We start from the raw sequence: 10,459 nt of genomic DNA, 5'->3' as shown, positions 1-10,459 counted from the left end.
CCGAACCGGTTTACCGGTTAACCGGAACCGATTAAGAGGAATTCCTCTAACCGAAAACCGAACCGGTTTTTTGATCGGTTAACCGATTAACCGGTCCGGTTAACCGGATCGGTTAATCGGTTAACCGGTCAAAACCGATTAATAATGGAGGAGCTGCTGCTGACGGAGGGAAAAACGAGGGAAGAGGCGAGCCTGGCGAACTGAGCGACGCCGGCAAAGTGCTGCTGCTGCCTGCTGCTGCCGGAGGGAGGAACCAGGCGGAAAATGGGTATTGGGATGTAGACTGTTGTGGTGTCGCCGGAGATAAGGGAGAGGTCGGAGTTGAGTCGTGACTGAGGTGAGTCGGGCGACTGGTGGTGATTCACTGCCGTCTGACTCAGGATCGAGGGAGCCCCGGCATAGCGGCGGCGAGGAGCTGCTGTTGATATCGGAGGTCGGAGAGGGCAGTCTAGAATTGGGGATCTAGAGTTTTAGAGAGATAGGGTTTAAGAGAGAGAGAGTGACACAGGGGAGAGGCGAGGGCGGCGGTCTTCCGGCCGTGCGGTCGCCGGAAGGGAGGCTGCGGCGGCCGAGCTTTGAGAGGGAGAATGAGGGAAGCGGCGGAGGTGGTGGCGCAGACATGCGTCTGTGCTTCTGTGTTCCAGTCGAGAGAGTGATTAGAGAGAGAAGGGAGAGCCGAGCGTGAATTGCTTGAGGGAGAAAAGGGACGGTGTGCGTCTGTGCTTCCGTGGAGCAGCGGCGGAGAGGGACGGTGGGCGGCGTGAATTGAGAGAGGGAGAGAGACAGAACGGTTCTAACCGAGGGGAGTGGTTGATTGAGGGAGAAAAGGGAAACAAGGGTTGGAGTTGGGCTTCACTCATTTGGGCCAATTTTAATTCAAACCCTAAATCCAGTTGGGCCTCAATAAACCCTATTACCCTAAATTAATTAATTTTAAAAAAACCGGTTAATCGGTTTAACCGGTTAACCGACCGGTTAAATCGATTAACCGATTTACTGGGAAAGTGCTAACCGATAACCGAACCGAACCCGAAAAAACCGGTTATCGGTTGATAACCGGTTTTTCCCGGTTCGGTTACGGTTTTAACCGAAAAACCGACACCGGTTTACCACCCCTAGCTCCAAACTTAATCTGTTGAGACCCCAGACTCCAGTCCCCAGCTCTACGTCTCTGCGTAATTCCCCCAAATTCCAACCCTAATTCAAGCTCAACCATGGAGTATCCATGGCGTTCTAGGCCTCCACCCGGTAATTTCTGCCCAGTCTGCTCGCATTCTCACTTCCCATTCTGCACTCCCCCTCCTCCGCAATACTTCCGGCCTCCACCACCGCCTCCGGATCAATATTTCCGCAGTCCACTCCCCCCGCCCCCACCGCCTCAACAGCAAGCTTCATATGATCCGTTCGTTGACCACCAAGGCGGCCCCACCGTCATTCCTTATCCACCACCTCCGGTACCGGCGCAAATTCCGCCTCGGCCGTGGAATAGTGACCCTAATCACAGCAGTGATTACTACGGAAATCCAAATTCTGGATTGGATCATGATATTACTGGTCAGATTGGTGTCAAGAGAATGCGATTCGACAACAGCAATGACGGTTATGTGGGTTCATTCGCGGAAGACGAGAGGAGGTTGAAACTGATTCGTGATCACGGAGCTGTAAGTCACGGTTTAGACAGAAAATATGATGGAGGATGCAGCGTTCCGAATCGTTCTTACGATCATAGCAATTTCCAGGGGATTGAGAGTGGTTATCAAAAGGAAATTAATTCTAGCGTTAATCAGAAGTATGGGGAACCTCAAGCTTCATATTCGCATATCGACAATAACAGACCACATCACAATCAAAACAAGGGTAGTGTGGTGCACAATCATTATGGAAATAGTCCTGGAGCTGACGGGTATAGGAATTTCAGACCGCCGAGAGGAAACCATGATATTCCGGCATATGATGATTCAAGTTACCAAGACCAAAGAAGAAATTTTTCTACAGAAAGCCTGGAGTACAATAATCAGTTCCTGCAGCCTCATGTAAAGCAGCAACATAGAATGCAGCCCCAATCATCCTATTATGGTTTATCTAATCAGAGTGAGAATATGCGTCTTATGCAGGATGCCCCGGGGTTTAAGGCGCAGCCTCCACTGCCCACATCCCCGCCACCACCAATTCCTGTGGAACCACCAAGATTTCCTTTCTCGGAGCCAGTTGCTTCATCTGCTTCCGGGCCTGGCTCCTTGTTTCTGGGTGGTGTAAATTCTGCATCTTCTTTCCATCCACCATATTCTATGGTTTCTGAATCCATAACATCAGTGTCTTCTCACTACAATAGTAGAGGGTATCCAAATTCAAGTGGTTATTATCCAGAGGTGTGCTATTTATGAACTCTTTTTCTGCATATTCAATTCTGTTGCCTAATTGAAAAAAAAAAAAAAAAAAAACTGTACGACTGCAATAAAAATTATACATTAGGGTTCAAATCAGTAGGATGAGGACAAGTGTTTGTGCATGAATCTCAGTGTAGACAATTGGGGGACTAGGGACTCCCTTGCAACTTTCAGTTGGCCTTTGTAGCTTGATGATATGAAGGAAAAGTAAACAAAATCAAACTAAAGAAGTTTTCTATTTCTGGCTGTGGAATTGAACTGGAATGCTTGTTCATGGTACATGTTTAATAGTTAGTTTTGTATGATTTGATGGGGTTGCTATTGAAGATGAAGCACTTTAGCTTGAGTCTGGAGTATCTACTTTAAGAATGCTTATATGGTTTTTGTTTAAAGTACTGTAGATATTTCCCTTGTTTGTACATGTAACATCATGATCTTGTTTGAGAAAGTACTCGTTATCTTTCAGGAAATTCAAATGGTAAGGATGGCTTCATCCAGGACATTTAGTGGAGAAAGTGTAGACTTGCCCCCAAGGAATCACTCATTTGACAAGCCAAAAATTATTGATGCATCTCATATTTTGAAGCATCCACACCGTGCTAGTCGCCCGGATCATATTGTCATTATTCTGCGAGGACTTCCAGGTTCGTGCTTTTTCTACAAAATAATTAATCATCTATTTAATATGTTGTTTAGAACAATATTGTTAGTAGAATTTGTTAGTCAATATCCCCAAGCTCTTCTATTGTTTGATTATTTATGTGGGTATTTCCCCCCTCACTTTTTCAGGGAGTGGTAAGAGCTACATGGCCAAACTCTTGCGTGATTTTGAGGTTGAAAATGGTGGCAGCGCTCCACGGATACATTCCATGGATGAATATTTCATGACAGAGGTTGAAAAGGTGTTTTTCAAATGTTTTTGCATTTGTTATGGCGGAAGATCCTTATAAAGCTCAATTTTTTTGTGGTACCATGCTTCCTTCAGTTGCTAGAGATTTTCGTGATCAGATATAACCATATTCTCTACTACGCAGGTTGAGGAGAATGAGGGCTCAAGATCCTCTGGTTCAATTAGAGGGAAGAAACTAGTTACAAAGAAGGTCATGGAGTACTGTTATGAACCTGAGATGGAAGAGGTGATGAAATTGATCTTTTTCTTTGTTGAACTTTATGTTTATGATGTAAGAGTGTTGACCTTTTTCTTGAGGTACTTTTGGCATATAAAAAAGTAGTTCATATGCAGCTACGACATGGGGAATGCACAAAAGTTATAAAGGCAACCATCCATTAAATTTGTCTTAGTTTCTAGAGGCTTCAGTTAATGTTTTAGGGGTGAATGTTTGTCTGACGTCTATTTTCCTCTTTTAGATTTGTAGGTGTCGGTATACTTTATTTTGGATTGCTGCCTAAAGATGTGAAACTATTTACACATGAACTATCAATGAGGAGTTGGTAGTCCTTGTTGGTTTCATTTTGTAGGTTACACTGTCAACTGCTCTAATATTCCTAGCTTTCAGTTTGGGGTCAAAATATTCGTACTTTTTTTTTTAAATCTAAAACTTCCCTTTCTGGCCCGCAAGTTTACTTGCTTAATATTGTTGGTTTTTCTCTGATATTGTTTTTTATCTTTCAGGCTTACCGGTCAAGCATGTTGAAGGCTTTTAGAAAGACCCTTGATGAAGGGGCATTCCCCTTTGTAATTGGTATGATTTTTCTGTGCAGGAACTATACTTTAATCGAAAATTCTAATTCCATTTTCTGCCTCTTAAAGCCTGACAGCAACTTTAATTTATGTTTGCCAATGATTGACATCATTGGGTTCTTTATTTTTCATTGGGAGATCCACTGATGTGTATTTGTTTAAGAGTCCTTCCATTCTCTGTTAATGATGCTTCTTGTTCAGTACTTCAGTTACAGAAGTCATGATGATGCTTCTCTTGTTGCTAGTTGTTGCTCTGACATAGTGGAAAATGTCAGATTAGCTGATGCTTGCATGATAGGTTGCTGATGTGTGTCTTGGATATTGTATTGTGAGTTACTCTTAAATGATCCGAAAATCTATTTCTCAGATAATATAGAATCTAATGTGCACACAAAAATTGGTTGAAAGACATAATCTTATTATAAATTAAGTGGTGCCTCTGCACTGCCTTGAGTTTATCTAACTACAGATGCAGTTTATTCGGAAATTGACCCATTTCTTGCTGGTATTTGTGCCTCGTCTTAGTGGATGACCGCAATCTGCGGGTAGCTGATTTTGCTCAGTTTTGGGCAACTGCAAAGGTATACCCTCAATCTCTTTTAAGGCGGCCTCTCGGTGTCTGTTGTTGTTCTCTATTTAGGGAAAACTTTAGAGGTTGGTCATTTCTAGTCTTAATTGTAGATCTTACGGTATTACAGAAGATGTAGCCATGTAGGTTGTCAGTGCGAGTTTGCAACTTATCAAGTTGAACCTAAATCCTCATTACAAGTGAACAAAGAATTTTCTCCAGCTGTAATCACTTCAGCCTTTTTGCTTGAGATCTTCCTCAGTAGTTTCTAGCATATATTGCACTTAAAGTAGCTCTTTTAAGATCCCTTTAGTATGTCTAGCATATATAAGACTTAAGTAACTCTTTGTTATTTGTAATGTATTCTTTTGAACTGTAAGCTTTGTAGCTCTTTGTGCTGTATCTTATTGCATGGTTCCATGAATTAAAAGATACGTGTGTTGATGCACATCTAGAAATATTCTGTTATGAAGTTTTCTAGAACAATTGATAATAGTTTTAATGTCTTGATTTGTGTGAATAATGAACTTAATAACTTATCCATATATTTTGTAATCGATCATGATGTAAAGGTCATCTGTCTTCTAACTTCCTGTTGTCAAATGATTAATTTATCTGTTGCTTTACGTACCATTGTATGATAATCTCCTTGTCTTCTGCTATGTGATATATCAATGCATGTTCGATGGAATCACTTAATTTGATGGTACATTGATTGAGCAATTTGTTTATCCTCGTAACAAGGCTAAATTGTTGTAGCTGAGTAATATCATATTCCAGTCCTTTTATAACGCGTTTAAAAGCTTTTTCGTAAGACATATCAATAAGCACTAATGGACTGTCTCCAATTTCACACATGAGCTTAGAGGGGTATTTCATGTGAGAGATTTGCTCTTTGTTTGTTTGCGTGTTATTTATTTGAGGTGTCAGTATTCTGATAATCCATATGAGAACTATTCTTACTCCTATATATTTTGTACGACAGTCTGAAGAATATGGGATTGCTGATTTTGTATCATATATTACTTGGCAGTAACTTTTGATGTCAAATTTCTATTATCATTCACTTAAATAGCTTTGCCTGATCTTCGGGAAATCATTCCTCGTCTCCAGGAAAATTTCTGTTGAAGGCCCCAGTTTTTTTCCTGTTTAGTATTGGAGATTCCTCCTATTCATTTGAAGCTTCTGGGACTTGCACGTTAGTTGCATACTTGCATAACATATTGTGGGTTCCATAAGACTGTTCTATTTCTTCTGGAAGAAGTTATTTGACAAAATAGGACTAGGGGTCTGAGAGGATTCAAACCCTTGACCTTGTCTCTAATAGAGGGCCACACACAATCACATGCAAGTCATTTTTTAAATTTAAGTTTTTTCATATATTTTCCAGGAATCCTTGATTTAACTTTTCAATATTTCTTTGAGATATTAGCTTCTTTGTGCTGCTTGTGCTCTTCCTCCATTCATCTGTTGATCTTTTGTTTTTCAGTTACACTTTAAGGTCGTGACTGAGTGAAGTGGTCTGGTTCATTGTTTCCTGATTAATTCATCTTTCATTTGCTTTATTGCAGAGATCAGGGTATGAAGTTTATTTACTAGAAGCTGCATACAAGGACCCAGCGGTGAGTTTCTGTTTGGAGTTTATTTCTTTCAAGTGATATCTGTTTTCTTTCGAAGTAGACTGTAGATTGTCTCTGCCAATTTGTCATGGGTAATGCTGCAAGCTGCACTGACTAAGACAGAGATCATGTATGATGAATGGCTCAATCTAAATGAATGGCCTAACATGATAATATAAAATGATGGATGGTTTAGTTTTACAAATGAACCACAATAGAGTGAAGGGTCAGATAACCATGTGGGTTTCCTCTTGAGTTGATAGCATAGATATGCATTGGTCATATGTTGCATCTTATCCTCTTTCTAATTCATTTTTTAACCAAAATTGCTGCTGGAGTACAGGAAAAAGGTGATTTTCCTTAAACGACACTTTTTTTTGTGGGTTTCAGGGTTGTGCTGCAAGAAATGTCCATGGTTTTACTCAGAATGACATACTCCAGATGGCTAACAAATGGGAGGAAGCTCCATCCCTTTATATGAAGCTAGACATCAAGGTATTCATAGTTTAGTTTTCTTTGCACCATCTAAGTGTGGCTTGATCAGAACCCTTCAAGATTGATGACTCAATCTTCTGATCGGAACACTAAACTGTGACTTTGAATATCTGATTTTGGCAGTCGTTGCTCCATGGAGATAATCTGGAGGAGAGCGGGATTGAAGAGGTAATTTCCTGCGCAAATCAGGGTTTTAAAAAGCCCGAGGCGCACGAGGCGCAAACATGCCTCGGAGCCTAGGCGCAGGGCTTTAAGCGCAGGCGCGGGCTTTTCGTAGGCGAGGCGCAGTAAAGCCTAAAAAATTCTAATATATTTACCTACATTATATTTTATACCAAAAACACAACTTAAAACCACAAATAGTACTTAAACACACATATACTTAATCCAAAACACACAAATACTTAATCCAAAACACACAAATACTTAAGTTTTAAAATATGCAAGTCTAAAAGTACGATCAAATATCAAACAAGTAATCAAAAATCATCATCCTCAAGTCCATCATCCTCAAATGCGTCATCCCCATCATCTTTGTCTTCACCAATGTCCTCTTCCATCTCATTCACTTCCCTCTCCTCATCTTCATCCTCATCTAAAAGCCTTCTCGAACTCGAAGCAACTACACTCTTTCCTTTATCAACTCTAGATGCCCGTCTAGTGCTATAAATAGGATCATTAGCTCCCGAAGCCTTACTAACGACATTCCATGTCAAATCACCATCCTCAAACACAAGATCATCTTCATTAGAAGATTCCCCATCCATATGTCCAACCAACCATTCATTGCTATCATCAATCTCTTCTAATAGAATAGGATCTATTGTGTCTTTCCTCTTGTATCGCCTTTCCAAACTGCTACTATTATAAGGCCAAGCTTAGATTTTGAAATCATGCCATAGAAACAAAAAAAAAAGTCGACAAAAAGAAGTAGGTAAAAAAAAAAAGCTCACCTGGAGGCTGCTGGCGGCGGCGGCGGCGGACGGCTGGCGGCGGCGCCGGCTGGCTGGCAGCGCCGGTAGGTGAGTAAAGAGGGGGAAGACGCAGAGGAGGAGAGAAGAGAGGAGAAGGGAGGCTGCTGCGTTTTTTTAAATTTTAAACAAAAGTATAACTTTATAACCCTAACCCTAATTATACATAAGGCGCGCGCCTCAGTGCAACTGCGCCTAGGCGCGCCTTTCGCGCCTTATTGCGCCTCTGCTGCGCCTTGTGTAGGCTCCAGCGCCTTGCCTAAAAAAGCCCCCCCACCCTGCGCCTCGCTCAAGGCGCGCGCCTGGGCGCGCCCAGGCGCGCTTTTTCAAACCCAGGGCGCAAATTATGCTTCATTTCTCTAAATTCCTACTCACATCTTCTTATTGCGAAGAGTTGGTAAAATAAGATGATGCATGAATCATGGTGGGTAAGAAAGAGAGAAAAGAAAATAATTAAAGATTGAGAACTGGTATCTTGCCCAATGTTCTGTTTGTATCTTATGAACTATAAATAAGGCGAATTTTGACATTATGATGTCAATCCTTGCGTGTGAGTTTAAGGTTGTTTACGTGGCCCAATGGTGCTGCAGGATTAAATATGAATTGTTTAATCATCTAATGATTAATCTGGCAGGTTGACATGGATACAGAAGATGGCAATCATATTGGTGACACCTCAGGTTCCGAAGTTATAAATATTGAAAAGAATTCAAAACCTTCTGAAGGTGATCTTACCACTGATGGTATGTTCTGATTCCTTCTCTCTTTTCAATTGAAATGTATGTCTTCCTCATTGCATATGATGTGGCTGAATTCTTCGTTATGTGCAACAATGAGATTTATGGTTTCACAGTGCATATTTTAGTTTATGTAAGTAATTGAAGTGTTATTTCCTCTGCTCAATGAATCACTACATCCTTCGATAAATCCAGTTTTAAATACTTCTTTCATCCTGTTGAATTAAAACCTGTTTACCTTTTTGTTGCATGACTATTGTGCTTCAAACTTTTATATGAACTAAATACCTGGTAGAATCTATTCTCATTTGGCGGAACCATTAGCTGTCACTTGGCATTGCTTTTGAATGGTGTTAAGCCTAAAAAGAGGTTAGGGCTTGGCAGCTTGCATATTCTGTTTATAATATTTTCTGGTTTTGAGAATTTAGGCCCATCATCAGATGAGCAGAAAGGGGATGGTGGAGAAGAACAACCAGTAGAGGTGGTAAAAGATCTAGGAAAGAGCAAATGGTCAAATGATTTGGATGACGATGATGTTCGCAAGACTGAAACAACCAGGGGAAACTCCAGTGCCCTATCTAGTTTAATCAAGTCATACAGCAAGAAAGGTAAATCTGTGCGTTGGGCTGATCAGGTATGCTAGTAACTTTTTTCCTTTCATTTTGAGTGTGTAAAAGTTCTTATCTATCAGCATGACGTTATGTTTGAGTTGGTTGCACGTTGCGTTTCCCAGAACAAATATCAATCAGATTGCCGAACACCTACTCACCTAGTGATAATGCAATTTGCTCGTCTTAATATACTACTCCTTAGGGCCTATTGGGATAGTGTGCAAAGTAGTAGGTGGCGATCTTCACGTAGGATCTTGGACATCATACACTTTATCAACTACTAAAGTTATAATTGGACGTTGAAAATTTTATAATTGCCCTTTGAGTTGTGGTACTTATGGATTTTTGTCCTTTGCAGATTGGCAAAATCGGATTCTCGATCAGCGCTGGAAAGACGATAAATGTATCTCTCGTCATTGGTCCTGGCTGTGGGTACAACTTGGTAAGCCATATGCTACTAAATGTACTCTTTCCTCAGCAAGCTGCATTACTTCAATCGTCGTCCCCCACAAGCATGTGCAATCTGGAAAGAAGGCAAAGAACGATGCTCGTTTCAAGGGTTTGATTTTAACTTTCCTGTTAGTATGATGCGTGTCTAACGCCCCCAAGCTGTTGCAGAAATCGAATCCCCTACCCGAAGATGAGAAACTCAACGAAAGATACACCGGAGAACCGAGGAGGCGGAATGTCTTCCAAGAACAGCTGCGCGCCGAGCGCGAGTCGTTCAGAGCTGTTTTCGACAAGAGGAAACATCGAATCCGTGGGCTTGCTGTCGATGAAGAATAATAGCATTTGATTTTGTTTTTATATGCTTGAACAGCTCGCTTATCTTAGCATTGTTGTATATTGTAGTAACATGTTGTTGAGGGAAACTCCTTGTCTCCCAGTTTTGTTTTCTGCAACTTGTAACTAAAACTTGAGATTCAACTTCCTTGTATTCATAGTGTTTAAATCAACTTCTAAAACCCTTCTAAATCTCTTGCCTTTCACTTGCGCCATTAAATTGTGTTTCTAAGAGTTGTGGTTGTATACAAAGATGTTAATTCAGCTATTTTGGATTGGCTTAAATAGACTAATAATTCGATAAGTTTAGGGCTGAACTAGTTCGAGAAAAAAAATCAACCCAAATGACTCATAATTGATAGTCCAAAATTCGATAGAGTTGGCTCAAAAATAACCTCGGCTTATAAATTGACTTAATTCATTGAACCTTCTTTTGTTACATGATTTTCAAACTTATTACTTTATCTTTCGATTATTAGTAGGAATAGATTTTTTTTTTCCTAGATGTTTGTCGATTGACTATATATTTGAAAATTATAACTTATCAATTATAATGTCAATTCTTCGTATTTTTATTCTAATGCGC

At 40.6% G+C, this 10,459-nt stretch overlaps 1 protein-coding gene across 6 annotated transcripts; it reads left to right on the top strand.

Annotated features, from left to right (window-relative positions):
• The first annotated feature begins 1,122 nt into the window (after positions 1-1,122).
• On the top strand, positions 1,123-10,065 carry LOC131021290 (uncharacterized). Of its 6 annotated transcripts, none has more exons than XM_057950417.1 (14): positions 1,123-2,033; positions 2,115-2,369; positions 2,854-3,031; positions 3,177-3,280; positions 3,422-3,523; positions 4,021-4,090; positions 4,615-4,670; positions 6,229-6,279; positions 6,667-6,771; positions 6,895-6,939; positions 8,377-8,485; positions 8,908-9,087; positions 9,449-9,532; positions 9,709-10,065. In XM_057950417.1, the coding sequence occupies exons 1-14, from the start codon at positions 1,215-1,217 to the stop codon at positions 9,732-9,734; spliced, it is 2,184 nt and encodes a 727-aa protein (XP_057806400.1). In that variant the 5' UTR covers positions 1,123-1,214; the 3' UTR covers positions 9,735-10,065. The 6 variants fall into 6 exon arrangements, with proteins under 6 accessions (XP_057806400.1, XP_057806398.1, XP_057806397.1 ...); XM_057950415.1 differs by having other exon boundaries at positions 8,908-9,113; XM_057950414.1 differs by having other exon boundaries at positions 3,177-3,289; positions 8,908-9,113.
• Positions 10,066-10,459: the final 394 nt, after the last annotated feature.

Source organism: Salvia miltiorrhiza, chromosome 4, assembly GCF_028751815.1.
Source record: "Salvia miltiorrhiza cultivar Shanhuang (shh) chromosome 4, IMPLAD_Smil_shh, whole genome shotgun sequence".
NCBI lineage: Eukaryota > Viridiplantae > Streptophyta > Magnoliopsida > Lamiales > Lamiaceae > Salvia > Salvia miltiorrhiza.
This window is presented reverse-complemented; position numbering and strand designations above follow the sequence as displayed.

Coding starts and splice junctions, on each gene's coding strand:
- LOC131021290 (XM_057950412.1), top strand. CDS start 1,215: ATGGAGTATCCATGGCGTTCTAGGCCTCCACCCGGTAATTTCTGCCCA. Junction 2,370..2,853: donor CAAGTGGTTATTATCCAGAG/GTGTGCTATTTA, acceptor GTTATCTTTCAG/GAAATTCAAATGGTAAGGAT. Junction 6,772..6,894: donor ATATGAAGCTAGACATCAAG/GTATTCATAGTT, acceptor TGATTTTGGCAG/TCGTTGCTCCATGGAGATAA.